At 44.5% G+C, this 18,826-nt stretch overlaps 1 protein-coding gene across 1 annotated transcript in view; it reads right to left on the reverse strand.

Annotated features, from left to right (window-relative positions):
- MED27 (mediator complex subunit 27) overlaps window positions 1-18,826 on the reverse strand; it is a 253,701-nt gene that overhangs the window by 17,898 nt on the left and 216,977 nt on the right. The window contains exons 5-6 of the mRNA XM_004713238.3: window positions 15,693-15,800; window positions 4,424-4,465 (exon numbers count right to left, since the gene is read on the reverse strand). Coding sequence (XP_004713295.1) covers window positions 4,424-4,465; window positions 15,693-15,800 — 150 coding nt within the window. The remainder of the gene's footprint in view (window positions 1-4,423; window positions 4,466-15,692; window positions 15,801-18,826) is intronic.

The following is an 18,826-nucleotide window of genomic DNA, read 5'->3' on the forward strand; positions in this document are numbered from 1 at the left end:
GAAGTTTTGTTGCTAAAGGGTTAAGCTTAATCCTGTGTTACATTATTTTCCAGTACATTCCCTTGTTTGAAGCCGAAAAGAAAATGGTTTGGTTGAGAAGAGAGAGATCTCTTTAATCCACTCATTCTAACACCAGAAAGCACTTGATGTGTCCGCCTTTCACCCAATCAGAAAGGCCCTCTCACCTGTCCACAAATTGTTGTTCTTTCAGCTAGTGTAGGGCGGTATTCGAGGTCAAGTCCATTTAGTTAAAAAATTGATGAAGCGAGAGATGATAAAGAAATCTCAAAAGAGGTTTGCACAAACACAGACAATATGCCATTCACCGGTTGAGATAAAATTTCCATTCCTTCAATTTTGTCAATTTACGTTCTTTGAGTTACTGCTTCAACTGTTACATAAACTACAAGGAAGGAGCTGGCAGGTGTTCCTATAGCTAGACGAATATCAAATTTTAAACCCCGCTACCGCGTGTTTGTAGTTTTACACAAATACAAAGCACGCCTGGCAGGTTATTTTTAAGGGAGGGAAAATAAAAATACAGCACTGTCTTTTCAAATCTCTGCTGCACCAGTTCTGTGTTTCACACATGGTACAACTTCCTAATGAACTTTCTACTTGCATTCAGAAACACTTAGTGCTTACTACCCAGAACGCTTCAAAATACATATAAACGTAAAGGCAAGCACGTGCAAACCCCTCCCTACTGGAGGGGATCTGAATGGAAATGGGGCCATTGGTCAGCCACCAGGTCAAGGCCTGCCCTACTCTCTGCCCTCAAGGAGCCATCACTGCCTTTTGTGCACTCGCTGCAATAATCACCAAGACACTAAGATAAGAACAACTGTCCTAATAATCCTCACCAATAAAGCAAAACAAGATTCAGCTAATGAGCAGTGTGCCTTCCCCTTAGAATGCTGCCGGAAGCTGCTTGGGGAGAAAAATGGTCAGAGCGGCCAGCATGGAAAAGACAGCACTTAAGTCCAAGGGGTTACACACGTGGAGCAAGCACATAGCTCAGGCACAGTCACTTAGATAAGAATGCTAAGATTATCAATGTCATTTAGATGCTCTGAAACTCACATGTGACTAGAAGCTTCTTTCTTGTTTGTTCCAGGTGCAGGGAGAGAGGCTGTTGCTTCCAAGATAATTTGGTTGGGTCTGGGAATATTCAAAGAGCCAAAGAAAGAGTTTCTTTCTTTTAATTTCTCTTTTATTTTGGAACTATTTCCGATTTTAAGAGTTCCTTCCAATAGGACCCCCCCCCCCCTGTTCCTCCACTGTTAACACTATACACGCCCCCAGTACATTTGTCACCATGAAGGCACCGACACTGGTTACCCAGTTAACTAAATTCCAGCCTTCATGTGGATCTCACCAGTCTTTGTGTTTAGTATCCAGCCCAGGGGTCCGAAGTCCATGAACTGTGTGCAGTAGAGCTCATTCCAGCTTGGAGTGATTGTGTATGATCGGGGAGAGGTGCCCCTTGGGGTCCCTGCACTATCACCCTTGTGGGAACAGATGGCCGGGCTTTTCTCCTGAGGAGCTCCTACATGGGTTTGAACTGACCTTTCAGTTAGCAGTTCAGTGTTGAATCATGTGGGCTACCAAGGTCCCAAACTCATAGTTGTCAAGTTGATGACAACACACAGGGACCTACTGGGAAGAGTGTAACTGGCCTCCAGGCCTCTACGGCTGGAATCCTGAAGCAGACTGCCTATATCCTTCTCCCGTGCTGCAGCTGGTGGGTAACCAGCAACTTGCAGTCAGCAGTTGGGTGCTTTCATCACGGAACCACCAGGGCACCTTACTGCTTACATAAAATTCCCAAGGAAACTCAAAGCGATGGCCATGCAATTCTGACCCACAGTGACCCCACGAGATAAAACCCAAGCCAACGCACTGCCACAGAGTCTGACTCACTCACCACGGGGCGGATGCCCACTCAGAGCGACCCTAGAGGGCAGGGCAGAACTGCCCCGTGAGTTGCCGAGACTGTAATTATGGGAGTAGCAAGCCCCATCTTTCTCCCAAGGAGTGGCTGGTGGCTTCGAACGGCTGACCTAGCAGTTGGCAGCTCAACTGGTAACCACTATGCCACCCAGGTGTCCTTTCTGCCTCACAGTGACCCTAGAATATACAGGCTCCTTAAATTTGTGGCTTCTAGCCTCAGACACTGCGCTAACCCCAGGTATGGTAGTTACGTAATTTTATGTCAACCTGATAAGTAAGTGTAGGAGTGGAGTCTAGCCTGTCGATCAGGTCACAGTCTGATGGTGCCTCCTTGTGAGAGTGGCCTTCTCATGAGGCTCACACCAGCACTGATATGCTTCTACTGGCATTGGATCCAAGAATTTTCACCCACTGGCCGGCGATCTTCCTGCATTCAGCATCACTGCATGTGCTGTGTAAATCTCAAGAGGAATTTATGGACCAGTACTGGACATATGGGCTAATATCAGAGTTATGGACTCGAGCTGGACAGGGCTGGGATGTTTTCTTAATATACAGTTGCTCTTTGATATAAAGCTCTCTCTTACACATGAGTGTCCCTGGATTTGTTTCTCTAGTCAACCAGGTTTAACATATCAGGCTTGTCTTCTGTTTACCCAAGTACTGTAAAGAGGTTCAGGGAAGAATGGGAGTTGATGTAAAGTAGGTACCATGAGTGGGTCACCCATTAGCCCTTTTTGATACAAAAACTCACTGGGTGTGGCGTTTCCTTTCAGGACGATGAAATATATCGCAACGTGATTGCACTTGTGCATTGCGAAGGTACTGAATACCAATGAACTATTCATCTTATGTTCTGTACATTTTTTACACCAAACCCAGAAGGCATCAGCCTATATGAAGATGTCTGGCACAACTTGGACATGACTGTCACTCAATTTGGGAATAAACTTGGCTAAACTTTCTCAATCATGCCTAGTCTTTGCTTCACCCCTTTCCCAGACTTCTCACTAAATGAAGAGTAAAATCTAAATTCTGGACTAGAACTTAGTGGAACCCACCTGACCTGGGGTCTGCCTCCCATCTCTTCATCCCATCTTGCCCACCACTTGCTTGGGGACATCTGCTCCTATCAGACCCGAGAGCACACCCACTGCACACTGTACGCCCAGTGTGCCAGCCCTTCGGTACCCTGACTGTTGTGTCAATGGTCTAGACATCTTTCTGTGGCTTCTTACAAGGCCTGCTCCTTATTCTTCAGCCTCAGTGTACATTTTAACCTCACAAAGGTCTCCTCTAACTCCCCTAATTGGAAGGACGTCCTTTGTGTCACCTTTCGTCACAACTTGGATTGGGATGAGGTTCAAAACGTGTGTGGAAAAATTCTATTATCTTTTGATGCCATTTTCCTACAAACTTCAAAAAGCTCCCTCATATTTGCTAGGTTTTGTCAGTTGTATTTTCCCCTGGCACTCCTAGCACGGTGCCTGTCGCATGGCCAACTCTAGCTCACTGCCATCGAGTTGATGCTGGCTCGGAGCAACTCTATAGGACAGGGAGACCTAGCCCCTGGGAGTTTCTGAGACGGTAATTGTTCACGGGAGTAGAAAGCCCCATCTTTCTCCTGTAGAGTGCCTGGTGGTTTTGAACTGGCGGCTTTGCTGATCACAGCCCAACTCATAACTACTACACCACGTGGCAAAGAGACTCAATAAACAGTTGTGGAACTTGATGAAGCATTGGATATGACTGCAACCCACTCCCCATCATTGTTCTACTGGACAAGAGCGAGGGTGGAAAAGAGAGCAACCAGCTGCTCCCTGCCGCTGTCGGGGTGCGGAAACCCTCACACCCCAGGCAGGTATTGAGCTGGACCGGCGAAAGAGGCCTTCCCACCAATGGAAGTTGTGGGAGAGGTAGTTTCTCTTGTCATGTTTTGTTTTTTAAAAGACCATTTCCAAGGAAGTCCAATGTCTGAACAAACATCACTAGATGATTCTGGTCGAGGTGGGCTGTTGTGTGCAGGTTAAGGTGGCGTGAGGGCAGTAGGGGTCTGAAAAAAGTTGTTTAAAACCTGGGCAGGCTGTGCTTGGAGTGACTAAAGTATTTCTGATTTTTTAAAAGTCAGGTTTATTGAGGTATCAATACATGCTGTGTAATCCACCCTTTATGGGTCTACATCTTTCTGAATTTTGACCAAATTTGTCATATATTTTCTACCACAGTTAAGACACCAAATCTTTTCATCACCCCAACGTCCCCTTATCCCCCCTCCCCCTACACTGGAGCTTCTGGGCACTACTGATTTTATTTCTGTTCCTAAGGTTTTGCCCTTTCCAGAAGGGCACAACAATGGAACCAAATAGTAAGCAACCGTTTGTCTGGCTTTCTGCACTTTCTAACACGTCTCTGCTTTGAGGCCAGTGTTTCCTGGAACGCTTCTGAAGTAAGGGGCAAAAGGAGGGCTTACCTTTTGGAACACTTGATAGTTGGATTTTGACCATATATCAAGCTGGAAGGAAAAGAGAAGAAGAGGACCAACATCAATTTTGGTATTTTGATTTTAAGAAATAAATTTGTAACAACTGTTATATCGACTAGACCTAAACAAACAAATAACCCAAAACAAAAAAATCAAAAACCATAGATATTCTGTAAGTTAGTTTATTGTGCCAACTTGGTTGATAAACACAGGTGGGGCTAATTGAAGGGAGGAGGGATAAATGGCTCAGTGAGCCTCGCCTTTCTAGTTCTTGGGTCTCTTGCTTTGTGATGGTTGCACCAGGGTGCAGCTGCCTAAGCCAGTTCCCAGCTTCAGCTTGCAAGGCTGACTTCCTGCAAGACATCCCTGAGGAGAAGCCACATGGACCTATCCTGATGCAGCCCTGGGTGCTGGAGCAGCCGTGTGGAGACCCCTGCCAGCACTGAGATGCTTACACGTTCACCGACTCGGCTTTCCTCCTGCAGTCGGCGTCATTGCGTGTTTTGTGAGATGGAGAACTTTGTGGACTGGTGTTGGACATATGAGTTAATGGGTGAATGTTGGACTTATGGGTTTGGGCAGCACTGGGTTGGGATGTTTTCTTGATGCACAGTTAACCTTTATATAAAACTATCTCTTTTACATGAGTTTCTGTGGATTTGTTTCTCTAAAGTACCCAGACCAACACATTCTGGTACAGACTTCAAGAATTTCAGGGGTGAAAAGAATCTGCAATCCCTGTTTGGACATCCTCTATTTCAACCTGAAAAGTAACTTTTAAAACTGCAGAAGGAAAGCAGGATAAAGAGAGAAGTCAAATTTGGGTGCTTGTGCCCTCCAAGGTCCCTGTGAGGGGGCTCTGTCCTCACTTTCCCAGCCTCGGTGCTCCCCTCACCCCTTGCCCACTCTGGCTATTTTGCAAGGTCAGCTCTGCCCCAGGGTTTTTGCATCTGTCGTGCCATTTGGCTTGGAATGCTTTTCCCACAGGCCTTCACAGACTTTAGTTCAAAGGTCACCTGATCAGAGAGGCATCTTTAAGCTACCCTATATGCAATATTATTCCCAATACCAGATGTCTTAATTCTCTTAACCCTTTGGAAAATTCTAAAATTCCACAGCAATTTAAGTCACCTGATACTACATTACATCTTTGTTTACTATCTGTCTTGCCCACAGGGAGGGCAGGCAGCTTGTCTTACTCCACTGCCTCCCCAGGTCCAGGAACGGGGCCTAACACATCGAAGTCAGCAGCAGGCCCTTGCTGAGCGCAGGACAGCCAGCAGCCCCTAGGGGTCGGGCAACTGCTTCCTGCCAGGCACCACACTAGGGCTCTCACTCTCTCTGTTAATCCCTGGAACAGACTGCTGCGGCTGTTTCCATTAGCAATCTTCCTTTCTAGAGGATGAGAGAGTGGCTCAGAACTGTTCAACAGCCCACCGAGAGGCCTCTCACAGAGGAACTCGCCCGCCCGGGAGTGCTCAAATCTGCTTACTAAGTCCCAGGAGTCCCTGGGGGAGTTACTATTCTTAAATATACACATTCCTTGGTCTTTTTCCCTGGAATAAATGAGCAGTTTCGGAGAAGCCTCAGTAATTGATTCTTGTCTTTATTTAGCTTTCTTGGTTTGCTTTTGGTTATTTTTCAGTAGGTTAATTGTGATGCCCAGTAAGGTCAGGAACATCTGATCCAGGGTGCTCCCTACTGGACAAATGAGGAAACTAAAGGCCTGTGACAAAATGAATAATGCTCTTAGGAGACCCCAATCCTGTCCTCCTTCAGACACATTTGTTGAGCACAGGGTACTCTAGTGGCTCAATTTAAACAGAGTCACTTTGGTATTGCAGGACTGTATGATTACCCAAATCAATGGCTTGTCGCTGGTTCAAGAATTTGGAACAAGTGGATTACTGCCAGAAAATAATTGCCCAATGCAGGGCTGGGAGACAGCACCAGGGTAGTGCAGATTAAAAGAGGAAGCCGTCAGGGATCCCATGGGCGCTCACAAGTCAACTTTAATATACGAGTTCAAGACCCAAGCAAATTGAAAGACCTGGTCAATGGGCCTCTTGGAACCTGCCTTTGAGGTTGCTCAGTGGTCAAGGTTGAAACTTGAGACGTGGCTGTTTAAGCCTATGATACGTTATTGATTTTAGAGCACCAGAGAGCCTGGGAAGCAATCAGACAGGAAGACTGCACTAAGAAAACAGGACGTAAAATGTTATATTTGACACGGGACACTCCAGAGTTTTATATCTATTCTGAGGAAACACCAAAATGTGGCTTTCTGAAAAACTCCTTGGAAATTAAAGGTGGATTGTGAACAAACTGCAATCCCGTTCTCCCTGGCTACTTCCAGTTCAAAATTAGTCATGCAAATATTGCTGAGTTTGAACCGTTTAGAACAATAGCAAAGATGCCCTGGAGGTGGCCACTCCAGACCTCTGCAGGACTCCGGCTGGACAGCCTGAAGTTCCCTGAACCCCAATCCAGTCTAAATACTGCTGTGAGAGCTGTGAGCATCCATTCATCCAGTTGACCCGGAAAATAAGCGCAAACCCATCTCTTCCTTATCCCCACTGCCTGTGCCATTTCTTTCGTGACTCTCCACAAAAGCCTGGCGACACACTCGGGTCAAACCGCTCTGCAGAAAGCGGCTGCTGACTTTCAGCCACTGGCCCCTCAGGTAAACCGAGAGAGGGGAAGAGGAATTTTAGAAAACCTTTAGGTGTTGCGATTGTAATTTGACAGGTTAACAATTTCTAAGGGAGGAAAGTGGCATGCTACCTGCAGGTACCTCTGAAGGAAAGCCAGAAGGAGCACTGGGAACGGAGAAAACGACTCTGGGACAGGTGGTCCCATTTGGAAGGCTAAGCCAGGCTCACATGACTTTGCTAGTGCTGCCACCTGGCCCAGGGTTTAAGAACACAGCTCATTCAGGGACACAGGGTGAATGAGAAGAACTTTTTTGTTTGTTTCTATCTCTTAGCTCTACCAAATCACTACCAAGAGACAAGTGGGATGCCAAAGATTTTAGGTCTAAATTTTAAGAGGAACAACATCGATGTCTGAACTTGAAACTGAGATAGTTCTCCTTCCATTTTAAGCCTGCAGCGGTTTCCTCTCAAGCTCCTTCTGCTTACCCTTCTGGCTGGGCACCACCATACCCAACCTGACCACGTCCCAACAGACCCAAGGAGACCGCCGAGGAAGGATCGGCAGGTACACTAAAGGTAGAATTTTTATTCAAAAGAGGAACAACCACCCCCCCAAAACCTGTCATTATCTGGAAAATGTTTTCATTACGAGAGAGAGAAATATATGCATAGATTTAATTAAGAGCTGGACTCTCCAGACTAATTGTGGATTCTCAAACAAACCATGTCTATTCAAAGTGAGAATGGTGCTCTTTTTAAAAGGTGGTTTAAATATATTATTCAGTACCCTAGGGAACAGTTCCTACCATCTGGAACAGAAAAAACCCTTAGACAATATGCTCTATTTACCTGGTCTACATTGGTAAAAGAGGGATCCAATAACAATGGGCTTCCCCTTGTGCGGTGAGACACAGCAGGTGGTTTGCACTTGATTTTCTGCTAGATTTATGCCAGAGAAAGCCATTTAAACAGCATTCTGGAGTCAATGCCCTGCCTCTTCCCAGGGCCAGGAAGATTTCAGAAATTCATTTCAGGGAGCAAGGACGGATTCAAGTGAATATTTATTAGTTTCCATTTATCTGCTGCAAAGGTGGGCATGGTGACAAATTTTTTTGCTGGTTAAAAGATAGAGTGTCCTGGAAGCGGCAACTCTTTAGCCTAATGAATGAGAAATTATTCTCCACCACAGTGGCAGGAAAAAGACAGCAAAGTATCCCCACCTGATAGCCGGCAAGCCTAGGTTTTTAAATGGAAAAGTCGACCTATGATCATGGTGGCAGGTGCAGCCGCTTGGACTCAGAATTGGAACTCGTGTCTCAGGCATGGGCAGGTGGTCTATCCTTAAGTAACTGGAGAATAAACCCACAGATGACCAACAGCTTCGACACGGGCATATCTGCTCTCAGCAGGGGGACACCAAACCTTCAGACGACCTTCGGATGACTGAGAAGTGAAAATAGTGATAGGTCACATTGACTCCACACAAGTAGAAGTTGGAACAAACCGACATCACTTGACTGTCACTGAGTTGATCTGGACTCATGGTGACCTTACAGAACTGCCCCTTCAGGTTTCTGAGACTGAACATCGACAAAAGCAGCCCTCCTCGTCATCTTTCTTCCCGGGAGCCACCCAACATGCAGCCTACTCCAGCAGCGGGCAAGGTAAGTCTCGCTGCAAGGGCGACCATCTCCACCACATCTGCCCCTGCCCTTTTCACTTTTGAAATCCTTCTCCAAGCTACACAGATGAGGAACCTGAGGCTCGGAGAGGTTAAGAAATTTGCCCAAGGTCACATAATGAATGGATGGTACAGAATTCAAAACCATGTCTGTCTCCACAGGTACGTGTTCGTAACCAAGAGTGCCTTTCAGCCAGAACTCGATGGACTGCCTATTCCGAGCCCCTGAGCCTGTCACTTGCCGAGCTTTGCGGGTGCCCCTGCGGAGTTCGACAACATAAATCTGGTGTGGCAATCGTTGCTGCTAGGATTCATTTAGCAGCAAGTGAAAATTTTGGCAGCTTATCAGGAAGTTACCAGTTCTTTACTCAAACAGTGTAATGAATTATAAATTATCCCAAACGGGCACTTACAACTCCTCAGCCTCACTGGGATTTCAACTCCTAAAGACTTTATTTAGAAGTTTCATCTTGCACAGTCAACAGGTGATCGACAAGTCGGAGCGAGCACAAGGTTATGAACCGGCAATAGAAATGGATTTTCTCAGATGGTTGTTACAAGTGTTCAAAACCACAGGCTTACTTTTGGTCACCTTCTTAGGGCTGTCCCCCCTCCCCCAGAGAGTGAAAAAGTGAACAACCTTTTACAAAGAACACAGTGTTATAGGTTTATTATTCTCCAACTTTTCACTTTCAATCAGGACATACATTTGTTACTAAAAAACTGCTGAAAGCACACTTTCAGGACATCCTCTGCATGTGAATGAACGAGGATTCCCCTTCCCCAGCTTTTACCCTTCCTCCCTATGAGGAACAAGAGGCCATTTTTCTGAAGGTCGTCTGAACAGTTTCAAAGGCTATAACAAATCAAAATGTTCCCTGCATCTAGTATCAAACAGGACTGATGCCAACACTTATTAGAGAAATCAGATTCAAGCTTCCCTCGGCCCCCTCGACCCAAACACACACACATCCAACTTTGAAGTGGGAAGAATGCAGGGATCAGAAATGACCCTGGAGACAGCTCTCTCTGTCTTTGAAGGTTTCCTTTGATAACCAGCATTTCTTTCCCTCTCTTACCCGAGGAGGCCAAAGCTGCTTTTCTCTATGGATACGGGGTAATTAATGAAGCGATAGCATTAACATAACCTAAATCCCCTAATAAGACACGACCAACGGAGCCACGCTCTTGTTTCCAGTTAAGTCTGACTGGGATAACATCAGGACAATAGCCAGGTATTCATCCCAAATCCTGCCACCTTCGCATGCTGACTCATGGCTCTTGGCTATTCCCCGAGTGCAATGAACAGCCAGTCGACTTAAAAGCATTTTTACTTTTTCTGAGCTGAATTCACCTAAAGGTGCTCAGAACTGACGATCTGCATCCCAGGTACACGGACAGGACAATCAGGACAGGAGGGGAGTGTGGGCTGTGAAATGTCTGGAATCGAAGGGTGGTGCTGAGCTGCCCTGGTAGCAGCAAGGATAATGACTGTCCAGAATGCACCGGTCACCTAAGTCTGGAGGGTGTAGAAAGACAGACCACTAGAAGTCCCCAAAGGGCTCTCCAAGCCACACCCGCTCGAATCCTCGGCCATCTTCAGCCTGCAGCAGAACCCCCCAGGCAACCACTTGGGCTCCGCCTGGGCAAACGCAGGGCTGCGTGTTTCAACAGCAAACTTGGGCTCCACTGAAGGGCTCCTCCCAACCAGGGCCTTCTGGGGGATGTGCTCGACATTTCATCACACCGATTACACTAATGTGTGCATGTGTATAGCGATATACAAATGCAAGTTTCAGTAGGAGTCCTTGAAACAGAACACTGGTAGTGTCTGCGTGGTTTTATTTTTATCTTTTGTAAAGTGCTCTGGAAACAAAATAAAAAAATAAGAACTAATCAAATTGGCTGGGATTAGACTCTGGGTAGGGCCGTCATCTGAAAGCTTCTCAGACCGAATGTGGCTGATGTGCCTTTAAAATAACACTCCTCTCTGTCTTGCTATTTTCGGTGTTAGGGTCTACAGAAACCTTCCTGTATCATCACATTTGTGACAGGGATTACTACAGACTGCTTACACACATTCCTGATGTCTAGAATCTGTGCTAATCTCTGATCACCTGTGTGTGCACCCTTTCTTCTCCGATTTACTTCTGACTTCATTCCTTGCACTTCTTTCCATGGCCATCTTTGATTCTGATTCTCTCCTTTCCCACTCCAGCCAAAACCGTTTTGTGTGGCATTTATGTGTTGCAGTCTTATTCATTAGCTGTTCTCACACACGATTGGGGTTCTACACTGCTTTTCAGGTACTGAGCTGTGCCCTACGGATACAGTCCTGGTAGACCTAAGATTAGGAGATTTGGCTGTGTGTCAATGGGCAAGTTATTTTACCATTCTGGGCCTCAGTTTCCTTATGTGAAATAAATATGATAACATTACTTTTCTTCATGGTATTGTTAGGAGGATTTAATAACCACTGTATGCAAAATTCCAGAGCCCTGGAAGTTTGAATCTACCTGCTTCTCCAAGGGTGAAAAATGAGGCTGGCTGCTCTTTAAAGTTTTACAGCCTCACAGTCCAAAGGGGTCACTATGAATAGGAAGTGATTAGATGGCAATGCATTTATTTTTGTGGGTAAAGTTAGGTGCCCCAGTGGCATAATGGGTTAAGCTTTGCTCTGTTAACTGAAAGGCCATGTTCCAAAGCCACCAGCCAAGCCAGGGGGAAAGATGAGGTAATGGTACTCCAGTAGAGCTTCACAGCCTCATGCGGAAGACAAACGAGTACATAAGCAAATGGGGTGAAGAAAGCTGATGGTGCCCGGCTATAAAAGATAGAGCGTCTGGGGTCTTAAAGACTTGAAGATAAACAAGCAGCCATCTAGCTTGGAAGCAACAAAGCCCACATGGAAGAAGCACACCAGCCTGTGTGATCATGAGGTGTCTATAGGATGAGGTATCAGGCATCAAAGAACAAAAAATTGTGTCATTGTGAATGAGGGGGACTGTGGAGTGGAGACCCAAAACCCATTTGTAGGCAACTGGACATCCCCTTACATAAGGGTCACGGGGCGGGGAGATTAGTCAGTCAGGGTGCAGTATAGCACCGATGAAACATACACCTTTCCTCTAGTTCTTAAATGTTTCCGACCCCCCACTATCATGATCCCAATTCTACCTTACAAATCTGACTAGACCAGAGGATGTACACTGGTACAGATAGAGCTGGAAACACTGGGAATGCAGGACATATAAACCCCTCAGGACCAATAATGAGAGTAGCGATACCAGGAGGGGAAGGGGAAGGTGGGGGAGAAAGGGGGGACCGATCACAAGGATCTACATATAACCCCCTCCTTGGGGGACAGACAATGGAAAAGTGGGTGAAGGGAGGCATCAGTCAGTGTAAGACATGAAAAAATAATAATAATTTATAAATTATCAAGGGTTCATGAGGGAGGGGAAAAAATGAGGAGTTGATACCAAAGGCTCAAGTAGAAAGAAAATGTTTTGAGATTGGTGATGGTAACAAATGAACAAGTGTGGTTGACACAATGGATGTATGTATGGATGATCAGAGTTGTATGAGCCCTCAATAAAATGATTACAAAACAAAAGATTTACAGCCTCAGAAGTCCAATGGGGCACTTCTATTCTCGCCTATAGGGTCACTATGAGTCAGAACTGACTTGATAGCAGTGGGCAAAGTTTGCTCGGTGCACAATTCTTACCTGGCTAATAAATATCAGTATTGTTAGTATTGACATACATGTAAATGAAGACTCATGAGATAATTTTAGTACTCATAAAGGATACTTCAAAATTCTGAGGATTAATAGAAATGCTGCAAATCGATGCAGATTTTTGTTTTTCTTTTCCTTCTACAGAATTCCCCCAAGTTACTATGTGTCTCAGACCTGTCTCTCTAGAGCCCATGTTTCTAAGCACACGGGAGCTGTGGGAACCCTGGGGAAACAGGGTGGGATGAGATGGTGGTGATATTTAAGGAAGGGCGGGCGCTTTCAGGTGGACTGGGAAGGGAAGCTACTGCAGGCAAATGGTCTGGGATGTGCGAATGTGTGATGGATTTTGGCATAGCTTGAAGGGGAGCCACAAGTAAAGCATGAAGAAGCCAGAAAGGAAGGCCGGGGCCACATGCCTTGCTAAAGAGTTGGAATTTTAGTCTAGAATTCAGAGTTTCCAGAAGTATAGTTTACAAAATTCCAACGTCAAAATAGGGTCCAAAAAGAAAGGAGGAGGAGGAGAAGAAAACAAGAATTTGGTGCTCAAGAAAGTTAGGGAAAATAGAGCAAGAGTGCTTCCCAAAGTGGGTAGTGCCTGGGGAGCACTGGAATGGTCCAGGGGCTGCCAAAAGCAGGTGCCTACACTTTATCCTGGATTGTGGACTATACTACAAAAGTTTTCATTGTCAGAAGGGTGCTGAGCATTATTTTTCTTCTGAAAATGGGGTGGGCCAAATACATCTGGAAACCTCTCTATCCTTCTTGGAGAGTCCAGAGGGGCATACACAAACTAAAAACTCTCAATGTTTATAGTAAAGAAGTCTACTGAACTTCTCCTACAGGATGTCATGGGTAGGTTTGTATCTAACAGCTACTGATATCCTTCTTCCCTTTTGGGAAGGGCTGCTCTAGGCAATGTGAGGAGATGGGGGGAAAGCAAGAGATGCCTAGCTGTGTCTGCTCTGGAAGCAAGGTAAAGGACAGCCTGGGAGGAAAGTAAGACGAGACTGGCAGTGAGAAGGCAGTGCAGTTTTTCAGCTGAGCGCTAATGAGGACTTGAAAGGAGTGAAGATGGACAGGAGGGGCCAAGTTGAGAGCCATCTAAGAGGGAGAACCGCCAGAACTGGCTCACAGACTAGACAGAGATAAGGGGAGGGGTTATGTGAGCAATAAGGTGATGGCACAGTTAGCCAAGATAAGGAACAGAGGAGGAAAACTGCGTTTATGGGGAGACAGGAGTTTAGTTGTAAACAAGATAAATTGAATGGAGCTATATTCAGGAGGGTCTGTAAGGAAATGCCAGCCAGGAACTACTCAAAGGAGAGGTCTGCTTTAGAGACAAATCATACATGATCCCTGTGTGGGCATCGCGTGAAACAAGTGTGGCCAAGGAATGGACAGAGGGAGGAAGGACTCTGGGGAAGCTAGGATCAAGGGGTATATGGGTAAGAAGAACTATTTAAATAGTTGAGAGAGAGTAATCAGAAAAATGTTAGAAGCATATATAAGGGACCGTTTTCTACTTCCTTTGTTTTAAGTGCTGAATACAAAGACTTGTTATCATTTATTGAGTATTTCATTAGCTGGCAAAGTACAAAGTGCTTTACAAGAATTATTTCAGACATTTTCAGTATAAAACATTCAGTTAAATAAATATCGCATGGAAGAATACAATGCAATGTAGGTGACATTTTCCATTCCTTCTTATAATCTACATTCAAAGTATATTTTATTTGCATCCTGAATTTGGTACCTCTTGTAGCATGGTCCTTATTCGGTTGTTTTGTGTGTGTGTGTGTGTGTGTGTGTGTGTGTGTGCCTTTAGGCTCTATCTCCTCAATTCACGTGTAAGTCCTGTGAGAGAAGGGGCTGTGGTTCACTTGAGGAGTGACTATAAAGCTACAAACCTTGAGAGAACCAGCAAGAATCGACTGACAGCCTCTTTGGCAGGCTAGCCACTATTCCAGTGTGGCTTCTGCTGCTGATAAGCAATTTAATCCTTCTCTTTGGGGATTATCTTCAGAGTCCGTTCATCATAAACACAAAGGGCACACCTGCCTTGATTATCCACTTTATTCTCCATATATAACTCCAAACCTTTGGGTTTTTCTTAACATCCCCATACCCCCCCGCAAAAGTCTCCTTTCAAAGAATGATTTGTTATCAATGGGCTATTTAAAAGAAATTAGTAAGCCTAGAATTCCACATAAGCACCATACCCGTGGAATGTGAAAATGTAGGCTTATTCAAAACACAAATCCTATTACTTTATGGGTCACACCTCCTATGTAACACACTGCTATGTGCTAAGCTACATGTATCACCTTTTTTTAAACAGACTATTCTATCCTCATTATAATGTGGCCTTTGGGTGGTGGGTGCTAGTACTAACAAACTTCTCAATTTTAATGGGATTCAGGAGGAGAGGGAAGACTCCAGAGAGTGGGGTAGATTGCTGGGATCTGGCCATGGTGAATGTGTGAGTGTGTGTGCTGATGGGGGTGGGGTAGGGGGGGTAATAATCTCAGACAGAGTGCTCATTACACTTTGGAAGCAAACAAATGAAGGCTGTCAGCTCCCATTAGCATCCTCTGATGCTCTCTATAGAGCCATATGGAGTGTATGCAGGCAAAAGAAATTAGGGGCTCACAGGGGTGAACTTTCCTGGGAACAAGCCACCCATGGAAATAACTTTTCCCCCCTCTCAATAGCAGTTATTCAGTCTTTGGTATTGTGGATAAAAAACTTCCAGAGGACTACTTGGAAGTTTCATGGAAAAAGAGGGTCATGAAATTGTGTGTCAAACTAACTTGAATTTTCCTCATGGTTTTAGGAAAAGCAAAATGCTGACCCGTGGGCTACTGATGTGCTGCTAGACTTGGGGGGTGGTGGGGGTGTCTATTTCCTCAGAAGACACATTTAATGAGGCAACTGGGGTCTCAGGTGATAAATGAGAAATTCACGAAGGGCATCAGGCTCAGAGAGAAGCAGGAGCTCGATGACAAATGCAGCAGAGGGTGTTTCTGTACAGCGTTATCTTCATGCTGGCACGTCTCTGCTTGCTCATCAGTCCAGCATGATGGCTAGTTTTTAATGTCATTCCTCTGGGACTTGAATACATTTGTTCTGAGATACTAGAAATGAAGGGGGAATCCACAGCAAAGCCTCTGGAAGGCTTACCTTGCCATCTTCTGTGTAGACATTTTCATTATATCCCTTTACTATTGTTCGATCAATGAATAGGCTCCGCATGACGACAATCACTTTCAACACCTTTCCCAAAGTCACCTGTCAAAACACACACAAGGAAACGTGAAAGCTTACACTTGAGCATGCAAATCACACAACGTTGAGCAAAACTAGAAGAAACGATTGTCTCTCCATCCTGTTCCTCAAAGGTGACTCAAAGGACACTTTGAGAGAAGAGATGGTGCTGTTTCTCTGTCGTCACCCTAAAACATTTAATAACAAGCTCTCTACCACGGTAAGTTCTTATGGGGTGCTTGCTTCGAACAAGGGCCCACCTAAGTGAGGTATAAAAAAATGAGAGCCAGACTAGCTTTCCCCCTAAGCAACACTTCCGTGGAATGTGACAGACTTATATGTTTTGGCAGTACACGGCATGTTCAATATTCTTGCCGATAACACTGTTCAAAGGAGAAGGAAGAAGATCTATTTTCCTAAGTCCACATGGAAGAAGCACACCAGCCCGTGAGAACCAAGGACTGTAAATAAAGTGCCAAGCCAAAGGAGGGTATGGTAGCAGAGCTTGAGTTCTGAACACTAGATTTTCAGAAGGCTATGGATGACAGTGGAAACCCAAAATCCATCTGCCGGGGCCCCATATGGTTTAAGCCTCTGGTGAGCCTTGCTATCAGATGGAGATCATTGTAAAGTCGTTTATGGCAGATGGAGTTACGTTCAAATACAACATCATTTGATCTCTCTTTTGGACCATTTGGTTTTTAATATTTTCTGATTTCTTTTCTATTGATGTTTTTTTCTCGTTTCTTGTTTTTGTATGGTTTTCTGAATCAGAAATCCAGGATGGGGAAATTTATAGAGACAGTAATTGGATTAATAATTATCTTAGGGCATGGCAGGGGAGTTGGGGGAAATTGGGAAACTAACAACAATTAGTATGAGAAAGATGAAAATGTGCTGAAATCGATTGGGGTGAAAACGGTACAATTCTTCTCAATATGACTGATGTATGAAATGTGAAATGGTATTATATGCCAATAAATGTATTAAAAATTAACTTCCTCAAAGGGTATTCTATAATTCTGGTACTACAGATTTAGTGACATTTGTTTTCATGTTATGTCTTGGCCCTATGTCTATCCACAAATAGTGTAGAGTTCTACACAACATAGAGAACACAGGAGAGAAGAGCTGCTTCCAAGTAGAGTTGACTTTACAGCTTTCAGGACCTTCCTTTGCTGAAATGAGATGTAGCGGCTGCAGATCTCCATTAGTCAGCATAGCCTATAATGTATGAAGAATGACTCAAGAACAAGTGGAAGTCATAAAAACTGAAATGGACTGCTTGGAGATTATCTTAGGCATTATAGATTGGAAATGGATTGGTGTTGGCCATTTTGAACTGGACAGTCATATGGTCTACTATATCCCAGCTGGGAATGACAAACTGAAGGAGAAATGGTGCCACATTCATTGTCAAAAAGAACATTTCAAGACCTATCTGAAGTACAGCACTGTGAGTGATCGGATAAGCCATCATTTGTGCATCAGTCACTTAATGCCAAAGATGAAGAAATGGAAGGTTTTTACAAACTTCTGCAGTTGATTGATCAAACATGTAACTAAGAGGCATTTATCATGACTGGTTTTTAGAATGCACGAGTTGGAAATAAAGTAGGACTGTCGTTAGGTGCCCGCGATCAGTGCCAACTACAGCGACCCCGCGCACAGCACAACACCCCGCCTGGCCCTGTGACAGCCTCATCGTCGTTCTTGGGCTTGAACCCATTGTCGCAGCCACTGTCAACCCATTCCGGGGAGGCATTCCGCTTTTTGCTGCCCTTTCACTTTACCAAGTATGCTGTTCTTCCTCGGGGCTTGGTCTCTCTTGACTACATGCCACCCTTGTCTCTGAGGAGCATTCTGACTGCACTTCTTCCGAGAGTAGGACCTGGCATGTTCAATATTCTTGCCAATACCACAGTTCACATGAAAAGGACGAGGATCTATTTCACTTTGGTCTTCCTTATTCAATGTCCAAAATGGGTATGAAATGATTGAAAATACCATAGTTTGGGGTCAGGTAGACCTTGGCTTTGGTGACGATGGCATAATATAAGTATGCATGAACAATGACTTATTCACTGAAGATATCTTAAAAAAAACAACAACATAAAAAATGACTAAAAATGAGGACCTCACTGGATGGAACACACTTTATATACTTTGTCCATTAGATCTGTGGAAGAAATGGTGAAACTCACTATCATTAGTCAGAACAAGGGCAGGCTGGGACCATTAAAGTGGGACCTTGAGTATATCACAGCTGAATTTAGGAATCATCTCAAGAGCAGATCTGATACCCTGAACACTAATGATGAGTTGTTGGATGACAGGAAGGTCATCATACATAAAGCAAGCAAAAAGTTATTAAAAAGACAGCAAAGAAAAGACCACATGGGTGACAGAAGAGATTCTGAAACTTGCTCTTGAACAGAGAGTAGCTAAAGGAAGTGAGAGAAATAATGAAGTAAAATAGTTGAACAGAAAATTTCAAAGGACAGCCCTAGAGAGCAGAGCATATAATGTAATGTGCAAAGACCTTGAATTAGAAAACTTGAAGGAAAGAACACGTATGGCATGTCTCAAGCTGAAAGACTGAAGAAAAATGTCAAGCTTTGAGTTTCTATATTGAAGGATTCTACGGGGAAAATAGTGAAAGACCCAGGAAGCATCAAACGAAGATAGAAGGAATACTCAGAATTATATGAACAAAAAGAACTGGTTGGTATTTGTCCATTTTAGGAGGTAGCATATAATCAAGAACGGATGGTATTAAAGAATCCAGGCTGCACTGACAGCATTGGTCAAAGGCAAGGCCCCAAGAATGGATGGAACACCAATCGAAATATTTCATAAAATGGATACGAGGCTGGAAGCAAAAAATTCGAACAACAACTACCTGGCCAACTGACTGACTGGAAGAGACCCCCATTTGTATTCATTCAAAAAAAAAGTGATCCAACAAAATGTGGATGGAAACTATCAAACAGTCTCATAATAACAGAGAAGTAGACGTTTGCTTAAACTAATTAAAAAGTGGTTACAGT

The sequence above is a fragment of the Echinops telfairi genome, unplaced genomic scaffold (assembly GCF_000313985.2).
Source record: "Echinops telfairi isolate 266 unplaced genomic scaffold, ASM31398v2 ScPeMD7_22;HRSCAF=79, whole genome shotgun sequence".
Classification (NCBI taxonomy): Eukaryota; Metazoa; Chordata; class Mammalia; order Afrosoricida; family Tenrecidae; genus Echinops; species Echinops telfairi.